The sequence below is a fragment of the Phoca vitulina genome, unplaced genomic scaffold, assembly GCF_004348235.1.
Source record: "Phoca vitulina isolate PV1807 unplaced genomic scaffold, GSC_HSeal_1.0 scaffold76, whole genome shotgun sequence".
Classification (NCBI taxonomy): Eukaryota; Metazoa; Chordata; class Mammalia; order Carnivora; family Phocidae; genus Phoca; species Phoca vitulina.
The window spans coordinates 4,649,204-4,664,029 of NW_022589779.1; the positions used below are offsets into that span (position 1 = coordinate 4,649,204).

At 37.0% G+C, this 14,826-nt stretch overlaps 1 protein-coding gene across 5 annotated transcripts in view; it reads right to left on the reverse strand.

Moving 5' to 3' along the window:
* The window catches only part of NAV3 (neuron navigator 3), a 579,712-nt gene that overhangs the window by 170,233 nt on the left and 394,653 nt on the right, over window positions 1-14,826 (reverse strand). For all 5 annotated transcript variants that reach the window (XM_032393716.1, XM_032393720.1, XM_032393719.1 and 2 more), the window contains exon 9: window positions 3,058-3,173. In XM_032393716.1, coding sequence (XP_032249607.1) covers window positions 3,058-3,173 — 116 coding nt within the window. The remainder of the gene's footprint in view (window positions 1-3,057; window positions 3,174-14,826) is intronic.

Sequence of the window (14,826 nt, forward strand, 5' to 3'; positions counted from 1 at the left end):
TGTTTTTCTACTTCCTAGAACATTTCACTTCCCCTATTTCATATTGTCTTTGAGGGAACATTCTGTGAGCTCAGCAATAATTTCAAGGGCTTTTGTGGTCTGTGGTTTCTCTAGCAGCCAGAATATAGTAGCAACAACAGAAAATCAGGAGGAGGAGAAAAGAAGGAAAGGAAGGGGTCAAGAGAAGTTCTGTTTTTGCTTTTTTCAAAAATTGAAACTGGAGAGATGTAGCAATCCTGAAGACTACAGAGAATGAGTTGGAACAGAGGGAGATATTAAGGAGGTAGAAGAGAAATTTATCTGAGGAAAGGTGGAAAGAATGGGTGTAAATATTGTATGCAGGTAGATATGGTAGCAGGGGTGTATGAAGTTCTTTCCTTTCTGCTTTAATTTTTTTCAGTGAAATCAACATCAAGGTCATCAGTTAAGGGAGAGGATAGAAGAGCTGATATGGTAAGTTTGAGAAGAAAAGGTATAAAATTGTCATCTAAGAACTTGAGAGTGAATGGGCTGGAGAAACACATAATGATTGCTAGGCAGCACTAAATATTCATTACATGTTGGGGGCCATAAATATAAAGTGAATCACACCACCATAGGACGTGTTTTTCTCCAGGTTCCTTCACTGCTGGTATGGAACAGGTGGACCGTTGGATGTAACCAGGCCTGTGATTTTATCAAATGAAATGAGAGGGGAGCAAGAGTAAAGGGTATAAGCAAAGGTCCAACTGCATTCAGTAACCACAGGAATTCAGCAGGTTGTGGGGGTCAGGGGGATGGAGAAAGAATATGCAGAGTTTGGCAAGGGTCAGTAAAAGGCTGTGGGATCAATATTTAGATCCCATTTAAATGGGATTTAAAAATGAGATCCATATTTAAATCAGAATTTAGAAATCCTAGTAGAACCACTGGTAGAGTTGGAACAAAAGAAAAGAGCACTGAAAAGCCAGGATGGAATCAGCAAGATTGGGGTGCCTGGAAGTGAGTCTATCGAGAAGCTGCAGAGCCTGATGATGCCCGGATTGAGGGTAGGACCATAAGCCTAAGTAGCTCAGGAGGGATTAGAAGACAAGATCATTGGAAGAAAGGCCAGGGTATGCTAATCATTCTCTCATCACTGGTCTACCTGTATACTCTCACCTAGATTCTTCCAATTACAGTACTCAATTTATAGCTTACTAATCATAAATGAATATCATCTTTCTTCCAGGAAATCTCAAGTTTGCATTAGAGAAATTTTTACTATTTTTTATTATCATTTTAAACAAATAACAAAAATGACACAATCAGGTAAGACTCATTTCACCATTTATTTGCTGTTTTCTTTCTTTAATTATATTCCTATCTAAATCACAGATTCAAATCTATGATTCTATGTAAATAATTAATAAGAATGCAAAATAATATTGTACCTCCTAATAAATCCATTAAATCATTTTACTGTGTTAAAGTCTAGTTTATATTTCACTTCCAAGTGTTAGATTTAAAAACATCAGAACATTAAATGGAAATATTAACTGAAAATATGAAGAAATGATCAAATGGTGGACAGAATAAGAAACCAGAGGAAAAAAAATCAAATATGGATTATATATTTAATCAGAGACACTCAGTGATACATGAATTTCAAAGAAACAATGTTCCTTTGTGAAATTCCCATAAAAATTAGAATTCAAACTGTTCCAAACGCATTCTGTCCTAAATAATTGAGCTCTAGTATTTCACAGGCATATTGATACATAATTGAAGACATTCATGAATAAAGAAATGTATGAAGTATATGAATCTTCATGCCACACCAAGCTTTAAAAATACCCAGTCCCCATAGAGATATACAACATCATTCCGATTATGAGACTGTCTGGAGCTATGGGAAAGGAAAAACTTCCCCAACTACTTCCCCTGAATCTGCAAATACCATCCTGATAGCTATGTCTTGGCATTACCTTTTCTATCTTTACCCAGCACTGGCCCATTGTCATCTCCACACAAAACTTCTGATGCCTGATGATGCCACCGATAATTCTAAAAGGACCCCTCGTGATGCTGTGCTGTCAATGTGGTCAATATCTACTGGTGGATATTGCAGTCATGGCTGATGCCTGCCTAAGGGTTCAAGTCCGCCAAAGTGGAGAAGCTCTTTAAGCCCCAAATTTGTGATATGGTTATTTTCATGAGCTTCAGGAAAATACTCTCGATCTTTGGAGTACAATAGCAATTTTTTTAAATTAAATAGTTCTTTTAGTTTTTTTCTTCAGAATATACAAGGGCTGACCAGAAATGTATTGGAATAACAGACGTACTTCTACTTCTATGAATTCTTACACTTAGGTTAAATGTTCTTAAACTTTTTGTCCCCTCAGGAGCATATATTTTGCTAAGAGCTTTCTTAGTTGCTCATAAATACAGACCTATATAATAGAATTACACAAAAGGCCTTCCATATATACCTACATTTATCTGGGTCCTAGAAAAAAAAAAAAAAAACATCAGACTAACACAGAGAAGTCTGTTTTATATACTTAAAACTCTGACAAATTGGTGTCTGGGATATATATTTGTTTTCTTAAATTATCTATATGTAATGAAATATTTCCATAATTAGATTTTTTTTCTAAATACACATTTGGAGCCATCATGTAGGAATGTTCTAAGTAGTACTGAATTGAAAAGAGAGAAGTTGGATTAGCCATGGAACATTTGCACTGACATCTGATCCTTAACATTTTTTTCAATCTCCAAATACATTCAAAGGCTGTCTTATTAACAATAGAAAGTTTTCTACTCTGATTATATTGAACTTGACTGAGGGCAATAATGACTTAAAGATCTCAAGCTCTAAAAGCACTACCATTCTTTACAAAACACTTCACAGAACAACAAAGAGATCACCCTGAGCAAAGTAGCCAAATATCTAAGAATCTCTGAAGCATGAGATGTACACAGTCCATTTATGCTTAAGAAAAAAGAGTATAGCACAAATATGACTTAATAAAAAGACATGGAGAGATTGCAAAAATTCTGAGGTTTGACCTACCCATCTATCAGGTCACTTACCAGATATCTCCTCTAGGCACTGCTTAGCAGTTTTATTATATGATAAATCCATCTTAGTAGGGCTGGTACAGGAGTCAGCAGATGGTAAAGAGGTGCCTTCATTTTCTGAATGTGATCTGAAATTAACCAAAAAGACAGAAACAAATAGCAATTGTTGTCACCAGTGACAAAGTTCTCTAGTACAAGCAGAAATCAACATGTTAAAAGTTTTCTATTAAGGTAAGTAAGCATTTCCTTATGACAGAGACATTTCAAAACTATCTGTAAGAGAAGTCCTTACTTTTCATATACAACCCAAGTAGAAGTGACATATTAAATTAGATTTCTTAGACTTTTCTAAATTTGAGAGCTTGTAATTACCAATAGCTGCATTTTGTAGGAAGCAGAAGACTTGAAAAGATCTAACTTTTTTTCTGCTGTTTTAGGCAAAGTCTGGCTAAGTTGTGTTCTTTTGAGAATAACTAATAAAAGTACTGAAAGCACCCCTAAAGTTATTTTTTCCATGAAAATTCTAGAAAATATATCCTAAAATTGGAAATACAAGTAAAAATAAATTCCAGAAAAAATAAAGTCAATCAAAAACAAATTCTCATTATTAAAATTTCATCTACTTTATGTTTTATATGTTTATGTGTGTGTATGTGCATTGATATGTATTTGTGTGTGTGATTAACATGTAGAGTAGGTCTAACCAAATGAAAAGCACAAAACAGATGGACTGCATATATTTTGATATTCTAATCTTACTTCATGCATTGCTTCTTCCTCTTATGCACAGGCAAATGTTTTAAGAGGCATGATCTTTCTTGATGCAGCTTCAAAATCTACATATATTTGATCCAAATCACCACATCTTAAAAAAATCCACAGCATGAACTACTAAGACACAGATGGAGGCAAAGCAATATAGCATTGTATGCTAGACTGTGTCCTTTGGAGATTTCGCATCTGCTTGGAGTCCCATTTGTATGACTGGGTTTGGACCATGGCAAGAGGTCACTAAATATTTCTTACTTTTAAAGACATCTATAGAGAATATTTATATGTGAAAGAAAAATTCAGTATTTTTTTTCTGAATCAATTTTTGATTAATATGTTACTTTTATTCTAAATCCTGGTGTTGTTCGAGAGAAAATAAAGTATAATCACTGACACCAAAAATATTTTATATTGATCTGACAGATACAGAAACTCTGAGCCCATTAGGGTTTTAAGAAATCATGGAAAACTTTATGCTATATGTATGGATGTATGTGTATATACAGGAATTGATATAGAAAAGAAAGAGCTATGTAAGAATTAATACAAATGGTTTCTGTTGATTTCTGGCAGACTGTCCTTATTTTATTCTAACTTGAAACTAAATATAAAAAGCATGGCAAAATTAAGAAAGAGGATATACTACCCAAGTGACAAGACATACCCTAAAGGCCAGTAAAGACCTCAATGTTGTTAAAATCAACACATTTTAGTCTTCACCTTCCTTGATGTTTTGGCAGCATTTAGGACAGAAGACCATTATCCTTTTCATGAAATTGTCCTACCCTGGCTTCTATGACAAAAATTTTCCAGTTTGTTCCCCATTCTCTGTGGATGCTACTTTTCCCCTCTTTGTTCTCTTTTACACAATCATTAAATGTTGTGGTTCTGGGTAGTCAAAAGAAGAAGACTCAGAGGGCAAAATTGTGGGTTGCTCAAAGCAATATCCTAAGCTTCGTCCAGTTTTCATTGCAGTCTCTTTAGATGATCTGAAACATATTCATTGTATTAATGATTACCTAGCCACACAGGAATCCCAAATTCAAACTCTAACCAAGCATTTTCCTTTGAATTCCAGATGTGAATCATAACCATTTAACTGACATCACTGCTCAGGTTGTTACAAAGATATCTCAAACCCACCATGTACAGAATTAAACTTGTGATCTTTTCTCAATTGGCCTGTTCCTCGTTTGTGGTGTCCTGGGTGAAACCTTTAGGGAACCTATGAGGCTTTGCGTGGTCTGATCTCCGTCTTCTTCTCCAGGATCATCTTGCACAGGACTCCTCTTATCTCTCTCCCCTGTGGTCACAAGAGTCTTCTACCCATTTCTCAGAGCTCCCTGCCTTAACAGGGCCTTTACACTCCATTATTTTCTTTCCCTCTTCATCCAATTAAGTCTCTCCCTTGAAGTCTCAGTTCAAGTAACTCTTCAAGAACCATCCCTAATTTTCAGGTAAAGTCCCAAATTATAAGTCCTTATTGCTCTCTGTATATATATCTTGACAGCACTTCATAATCTTATAATGCAAAATCTGTATAATTATTTGATCAATGCTTATCCCCCAAACTAGACTCCATTGTCCAGGTTTAAGGTCACCATTGTACCCCAATGCCTAGCCCTGGTCTCGCAATATGTTGCACTCAGCAAATACCTGATAAATAAAAATTCTTACTATTAGTGATGATAAAATAGCACTATTGGAGTACAGCATATGGAAGCATGGTATAATGGTGCATGCACTGGGTTTCAGTGTAAAACTTGGCTCTCTAACTAACTAGTTATTAACTGATGTGACCTTACTAAGTTACTTAGCCTCCCTGAACCTCAATTTGCTCATGTATGAAAGCAAAGAAAAACATGTGCCTTGCAAAATAATTGTGAACTCAAGCGTTATTATTACTAAAGGTCTGGAAAGGCATTCTCTTGAGGCATGTAGGATTCTGGTCAACATTAAAATGTGGGGAATATATCTGGCTCTCTTTGTAGCCCATTTCTTTTCTTCTCTGGCTCCCAGGTTCTCCTATAGCCCTGTCTATTGACAGCCCCTCACTACTCACTGCTGAAGCCCATGACAGTTGGTTCTTTTACTTGGGCTCACTTCTTGCTGGCCGCTGTACTTCCCTGACCTGCTCCTTAGACAGCTGTCTCTGAATGAAGGGATAAAATCCTCTGAAGTTTTCTAAGGCTTTTTGTTACTTGCTGAAGAAGTTTAACTGGAGAGTATGTAGTGAAATTGGAGACCCCAGGGAAAGCTGACTGGCTGCTTGCCAGGAAGCCTCAGAAAGGCAGGGTGCCTTGGTAAACTGGCGGTGAGCCAGGATTGGCCTCTAGTCCTGCAGACTCAGTATTCACAGACCGATCTCTCAGAAGCTGAGTCACATTAAGTGGTTCACCGTGATGGCTGTCTAAAGCCCAATGCCCATTGGTTCTTATTAGAACGAGATCAGCAGCTGTTACAGGAGCCTGAATGCCTGTGGTCATGTTAGTTACAAAGATTCACAGTATCTCCCTCTAGAAAAATCTGAATGGAGCCAAAGCATATTCAGAACGTGTTTTGAGAGTAGAAATTTTGCTTTGCTCTGAACAAACAGATCTTAAAAAGTATTGCTCAGGAGCTTACTGTGGCTATCTTCCTCAATATATGAGACCTGGTACTCAATGCCGTCAGCCGTCTCCACACCCCCTGTCTGAGACTCTTCTATAAAATGTATGCACGCTTCTGACAGCTCAGTCTTGTCTCAGAAGCCTTTGTTTTATTTTGTTTTTTAATCTGTCAGTATGTATTTCTGGCTGATTCCCTCTTTATTATCTTTTTACTTTCAGTCACAAGAGGCAATCTTATTTACCTTATTTTCAAGTCCTTTGGTATATTTTCCATGGTATTTCCTACATTAGCAATGATAGGGAAGCCGACTGATCAAGGAAAGGAACATGGAAAGGTTAAATTTTAAACACTTATAAAAAGGACTTAGAAGTCATCTTTGGTTGCATGTACATGCAAATGGGTCCAGATCTCTGTTCTACATATGTTACGAACCATCCATTTCTCCAGGATTTCCACGCATTATTTGTTAGAGTGGAATCAGATTTAAACTCCAGTCTCCATAGGGGCAATCGCTGCTAACTGGTAAAGATTTAACTTTTATACAAGTGATCAAAGAAGTTCATTTAAATCTCTGAAGACTCCCAACATGTCCTCTCTTTTTGTACATGTTTCATTCTAATAAAATAAAAGGTTTCATGAAACAATTTCTGAAGAGTCCAGAATCAGTAGTGTTCTCCAATCAAAGGGTACATTTTGACAGGTATAGATTGCGGATACTCAAGTGGCATCATCCACTGTTCCCACGTAAACTGATACTGCATTTTCCTCATACTGATTGGAAAAAGAAAAAGTGTCATGATGTTCCTTTAAAATATTTAGAAGACGTGCCCTGTGCAGACTAATTACTGTGCACTTGCAACACGGTCAACATGGTACAAATTACCTATTGAAACTGTAAAATATAGCATTGCAAAAAACACCATTTAATTTATTTAGAGTGCTAATAAGCCAGGCTCTCAGTGTTAGTATCTGTTACCAAGGGTGTAGTGGTGAAAAGTCTAGCCTTTGCCGATGATTGACATAAAAGCTCTTTCCTGTTTATGTGCACTTACTATGTGCCAACTACTAGGCCTGGTATTTTATCTATGGCATATCACTTACATGTCACAACAATCCTGTTGTTATGGAATGAATGTCTGTTTCCTCCCCCAAATTCTTATGTTGAAAACTAATCTCCAATATGATAGTATTAGGAGGTGGAGCCTTTGTAGGCTAATTGGGTCTTGAGGGTGGAGTACTGATGCCTGGGGTTAGTGCTGTTAACAAAAGAGACCTCAGAGAACTCCCTTGCCCCTTCTGCCCTGTGAGGGCAGAGTGAGAAGGTGGTCATCTATGAACCAGGAAGCAGGCTCTCACCAGACATGGAAAGGACCAGCACTTTGATATTAGACTTCCTGGCTTGCACAGCCATGACAAATAAATATTTGCTGTTTAAGCCGCTTAGTCTATGGTATTTTTGTTACAGCAGCCTGAAGAGATCAAGACACCTATAATGTAGGTGCTATAGATAAATTTAGGCTTCTAGAGGTTTAATAATTTGTCTATGTAACAAGCCGGTAGATGATTATTCCATATTTGAACTGGTTGCCTCTAAATACTGTTCTATTAACCACTACCCTCCACTTTAATGCCATCCAAATGCCCCCGGATACTATTTTAGGCATTTACGGTCTCCTTAGCTGACAGACACCTCAGTCACTAAGTTAATGACACACAATATTTGAATGTGACAGTATCTATTGGCCTACCCAAAATTTTATTCTTTACTCTTTACTACCTTAAATTTTTACTCTTAAGAAAAAGAAGCTATTATACATAGCACTTAAAGGAATTCAACAGTAAGTGCTAGATACTATCAACCTGCAAATTTCAAATTTCATAAATATGAGCATTTGCTTATTGATTTATATCAAAAATCTATCCTTCTGTGGATTCATCTTAATATGGATATAGTCACAAATATGAACACAAATAGAACTGATCTGAGACAACAATATTAATTAATGGTCTTATAGTTCCTAATTTATAAACCCAACAAGGGCAAAGAAAAGTAAGTATATTTCCAAAGCCACCAATGGTTTTGCTTTCTTTCCTTCCTTCCTGTTGGGAAGGCAGACATATAGGAAGGGAAAATATATATTGTCCTCAATTTATGAAAGGGTTACATTCCGATAAACCCCTTGTACTTTGAAAATATGAAAATATTGTAAGTTGAAAATGAATTTAATACACCTAAGAGACCGAACACCATAGCTTAGCCTAGTCTACCTTAAATGTGCTCAGAACACTTATATTAACTTCTGTTGGGCAAAACCATCTCACCCAAGGCCTGTTTTACAACAAGTGTTGAATATCTCATGTAATTTATTGAATACTGTACTGAAAGTGACAAACAGGATGGTTGTATGGAGACAGAATGGTTGGGAGGGCATTGGTTTTTGACTCTCGTGATCGCTGGCTGACGGAGCCGAGGCTCCTGCTGCTGCCCAGCGTCACCAGAGAGAGGATCCTACTGCCTATCACTCGCCTGGGCAAAAACCAAATCCCAACGTATGGTTTCTACTGAGCGCATATTTGCTTTGACACCATCGTAAGTTGAGGGCTGTCTGTCTGTGTGTATATATATCATAGTTAGCTCACAGATGCCAACAAAAATAATGATATAAGTGTGTATGTGGGAGCACACATACACTGGGAGCAGTGAGATCTTGGTTTCTAAATATCACTCTCTACAAAAAGACATCAGGGCTCCTTAGTAAAAGCTGCAGCCAAGACAGGGAGAGGACAAGATGAGCCCAGAACACTCTGAGCCAAAAAGAAATGAAGTTCTCAAAGAATAATGGGGACAGGAGCTAGCTTGAAGGGGAGCCCGGTAGCGGAATCTGAGAAAACTGAAACATTAAAACAGTCATATCAGTGGATTACAATCCACTGAATACAATCGGAATCCATTAGTCCACAAAATTTGAAAAGAGAGGGAAGAGGAAGGAGAAGGAGAAGGGATAGCTCTTTCTTCACAAAGAAAGCCAAGGATAAATGCACAAGGAACACGCAGGATTAGAAATCATTTGACCTCCATCAAAGTAAAATATTAATTTCTGCAAGAAATCGCAATGGATGCTAAACCTTATGGGTAAAAGTAGATCAAGGAGCAGACTTTTTATAGAGTCTCAAAATATCTTCCCACAAGAATACTTATTAAATACAAATGGGGCAAAGTAATTCTAGAGTGAAAAACCCTGGAAGACATTATCTTAATCGAGGGAGAAAATTTAACACCACCAAAATGGGAAGTAGCAATATTGTTGCTACCTGATAGGGTGCGATGGAAAGAACACGGCAGCATTTCTGTGACATTCTAGACAAAAAATACAGAATATGCATCTACACGTGAGGAAATATCAGACAAACCCAAATTAAGAAACATTCTACTAATGCCTATCTTCCACATACCAGTGTCATGAAAGCCAATGAAAGACTAAAGAACTGCTCCAGACTGAGGGATATTAGGAAGACATGACAACTGGACTCAGTAGTCATCCTTAATCAGTCAAAGGGCTCTCTCTGGCACCATCAGTGAAACTTGAATAAAGTCTCTGGGTGCTCTGAGTGAAGTATATATGGGAGTTCTTTGTACTATTCTTGCAAATTTTCTGTAAGCTTAAAATTTTTCCAAGAGCAAATAAAATATAGAAAGAAGAAACAGCAGTGGTTCGATTGGGCAATCTGGCAGTAAACCCTGTAAGCCAACTACAGAAGGTATTCGATAAAGCTTCTCTGCTGAGAGAATGCCAGTTCTTAGCACTATCCCACACAACAGGCCCTCTTCTAGTGGTGTGTCTGTATTCCATCTTCAAAATACTGCTGTGTGAGGGAGTTTCAACTGCTACCCGACGCACAGATCTATATCGAACCTAGCGAAGGACCAGCTCGCCAAGGCAAGCATTCAATAAGCTGTAGTTTGTACTGATGACCAATTATGTCCAGTTCACATAAAACCACAATTGCAGCATAATCTGTAATAGTAGCTGCAGGGCTCACAAAAGCTTTTACTGCGTGATGGTTATCTGCTCTACATTTCAATCTTGGTAAATTCACAGCTCCTCCTACTCAATTTACTGGCTCAACAAATTAGCCAAACTTAAAACCCTGTGAGTATGCATTTTCAAAATTAGTGTTTTGCATTCTTTACCTTTCAGAACGTAGTATATTCAAGTTCAATTTTCCATGTCACTTTCTAGGCAAATCTGAAATCTCGCAAAAACTGGTTACAACAAAAATTTCTCCTGAGAACCCATGATGCTGTTGTATAAGATATATGAAAGAAAGAAAACCTCTAAATTCAGACTTTCTTGGCCTAATTTTACAAATCAAGTGTGTATAGAGGGTCTCCTCTTATATTTAATTCATAGGTTTAAGATGCATGATGATTTTCTTCTCTGTATAACAATGTCTTGCCTTATCTAAGGGTTGGGTTGTGTGTGTGTGTGTGTGTGTGTGTGTGTGTGTGTGTGTTACCCACACTCCCGATTCTGCTTCCCTTTGCCTTTAGATGTTTGCTTTATGTCCAATGCACTGTTTTCCTGGCATTTATTACAAGTGGTCAGAAAATAAGGAAAAGAATATGGACCTCATGAATCTGGTTAATAGCTGTTTTGAAATTTTGGGGTGTTTGCTAAGAAGCTTGAGGTTTAGGAAAAATGTACAGGTCTTTCTTTTCTCCTTAACTGACTATCTACTTCACTATTTAACTCCATATATCTTTGCAATCATGAGGAATATTGCTCTAAAGTGATGAATACAAAAGCAATGTAAGAATAATAACACATGGGAAGAAGGAAACTAAGGTAGCAATTTTTGAATTCCAGGAGAGGAAGATAAGTTTGAAGAAGACAGCATAAAGGGTAGACCAAGAAAGAACACCAAGAAAAAACAGGAACAAATAAAGCTTCCTTTCTGACTATGCTCTTCTTTCTCCTTCCTTTCTTCCTGTAATTGGGACCTCTAATTCAAGTCTGAACAAAGCTATCTCTGAAAGGAAGTTTCTCCCTAGCCATTGAACATGGTATAAACTATGCTGTCCTCTTCCATTAACAATCCATTTTACACACTGAAAACACAGTACTTTTCCTGACTATGCTACACACACACACACACACACACACACGAGAGTCCAAGTGCCTGATATTCAAGAATTTCTATTACCATTAGGCTCCAATCAACCTTCATTTTCCAGGAAATCCGTTCTACTCACTGACTACCCTACATATCTGGTGTTTATCCTGTTTGTATGGTTCCTTCAGTCTTACAATTCCTTTCCTGTCCTCCTTATTTCTGCATGCCTAAGTCCCACTTATCTTTCAGAACCCAGCTCAAGTACCACTATGTCTGATTCCAACAGCGAGCAGTAATTTTCCGTGTTTTAAAGTCTTAATGTACCAAATCTGGTTCACTGCTAGAGAGCTTTACACTTCCTGCTTCATTCTGTAGTGATCTTTGAGTCAGTCTCTTGCCTACTATATTATGGACGATGAAAGGAAAATGACATATGGAATGTGTGCTGTTTCACTCTATCCTTGATGTGTTATGCATAGTAGACACTTAGTAGGCAGTCATTAAAGAAAGGAAAAAAAATAAGTGAATGAATGTTTTGAAGACATTTCATTCTTTAAATATTTTAAAGCTGTTTATATTTCAATTAAGCATTTCATTTATAGGAAGAGATTCAGAATTTTCCCTATTCCATTGTACATTTTTGCTAATTTTCCTATTCTTCTATAGCAGGTGAGTCTAACCCATGTTGATGGTGTTACATTCAACAATTTTATTTGGTGCCTACTATGGGTAGGGTCTATTATGGGCCTAATGCTACCAAATAAGAAAGACAAGTCTTGCTCTCAATGAGCTTACGTTATAGCTGAAAGTGGCTGAAATCACATTTATTAATATGTTATCAAAATAATAGCAGATAATGAGAAACTCTATGAATAAAATACAAGAGGATGATGTATAATTCCGGCGAGAGGCATACTTAATGTTTCTTTGGACTAGATGGCTGGAGAGAGCTTCTGGGAAGAAGTAGCATGTCAGTAGAGAGCTGTTGAGAAGAAGTACCCTGCTTTGCTCTGGAAGAGTCATTATAGGTAAAGAGATCATCTTTGAGGATGGCCCCTAAGCAGGATAGGTTAGTTTGTTGAGACACAGAATGAAGGCAGGGGTTCAGCGCACTATAGGGAGAATGGTATGAGTGTGGCTTGTGGGTTAGACAGAGGGCCAGGTTAGGTGGGCAAGGTGTTTGGGTTTCATTTTTTTTTCCTATTTTTTTTATTATGTTATGTTAATCACCATACATTACATCATTAGTTTTTGATGTAGTGTTCCATGATTTATTGTTTGCATATAACACCCAGTGCTCCATTCAATTCGTGCCCTCTTTAATACCTATCACCAGGCTAATCCAACCCCCCACCCCCTCCCCTCTAGAACCCTCAGTTTGTTTCTCAGAGTCCATAGTCTCTCATGGTTCATCTCCCCCTCTAATTTCCTCCCCTTCATTTTCCCTTCCTACTATCTTTTTTTTTTTTTTTTTAACATATAATGTATTATTTGTTTCAGAGGTACAGGTCTGTGATTCAACAGTCTTACACAATTCACAGCTCTGGGTTTCATTTTTTTTTAAGTGTAATGGATATTCAATAGACTGTCTCATGAATTGGAATGACATATATGAATTATACTTTTAGAAGGTTAGAGTTCCTGTTGTGTGAAGGATGTTACTGGAAAAGAGCAAAAGTGGAAGCTGGAAGACTCGCTGGAAACTAGGTAAGAATTGGTGGTGACATGGCTTGGACCAGGGCAGGGAGGGTGGAAATGGAGAGAAATGCCCAATTGAGGGTATGTTTGGGGGAAAGAGCCAATAGGACTAGCTGAAAAAAAGATGTATGGGGACAGAGTGACTGAAATGAAGAACAAAATATGGATTCTTTCCAAATTTTCTTCCTTAATCTCCCACACAAATAATCATGCATCTGTAGTAGTTTTAGTTACTAGCTGTTGCCCAGCCCTTTATAATTTGCCTACTACTTGTTCCATAAGGCTTAGATTGTAAAATTATAGAATGTCAAATTTGGATGATGCCACAACATTGACAAATTCTGACTCATGCTATAAATCTCGTCTCTTGTCTTACCTCCTCTGGATACATTCCCTGACTCCATCCTCATGTAAGACTTAGGAAGACTCTTCTACACTATTTCTTACATATGCTTCCATAACAGCACTGAATTTTTATTTTTATTATATTTTATCATTATCTCCCATAGACTGAGCTCCCTGAAGGCAGAGGCTTTTTAAAAAAAAAAATCTCTAGAGGGGAGGGGGCTGGGGAGATGGGTTAACCTGTTGACGGGTATTAAAGAGGGCACGTACTGCGTGGAGCACTGGGTGTTATACGCAAACAATGAATCATGGAACACTACATCAAAAACTAATGATGTAATGTATGGTGATTAACATAACATAATAAAAATGGGGGAAAAATAAATAAAAAATAAAAAAAATCTTTGTAACTCTTATTACATAGTATTTGCAGAATGAGTGATGAGCACATAAATGAAAAAGTATTTGGTGCTTTCCCTCTACCTAATCTATGGCAACTTGTCATTCTATCACTTTTTAATTATCTCTGGTAGTCACCTTAATACTTAACAAAGGCAGCCTATTCCATTCAAATAGGTTTAAATATTGGGAACTTTTGATATTAAGTTATAATATTCTTTCTTAAAATTTTCACCTTTGATTTCAGTTATCTCCACTCATTAAATGGATAAGGATATACTAAGTTTAAAACAACTTTTATCACATTATAATGATAAATGAGTTACAAAAGCTTAATATGGAACATCCTTGCATTGTATAGGAAGTAGGACTAATATGAAATCCATCAACTTCCAGAACTCAACGTTATATTTATAGAACTCTGACATTCAATTTGTAAGAAAGAGTATTATGAAGCATATGTTAGAGTCCCAGAAGGAATAACTAATAACCTAGCCTGACCTGGAAGTGGGCTGAGAAAAGGGGAAAAATATTACCATCAGCCGTCAATCTTCCCATTTTATAGAATTTATTTAATTATCTTTAAGTATCAAAAATATGTATGTTTAAACATATACATACATATATATGTATTTTAAATTTATACTACTTAAAAGCATTTAAGCATTTCCCATCATAAATGAGTTCTGATTGAGAATTTTACAACCTACTATTCACATCTTTCCGGTCAGAATCTTTCTAGTAACAATACTTCTTCTTTCTGTACATGCAGAAAGAGCTGATGAGCACAGAAGGGCATACTATAGGCCCAGCATATTTGGGTTCAAAGGCAAAGCCCTATTA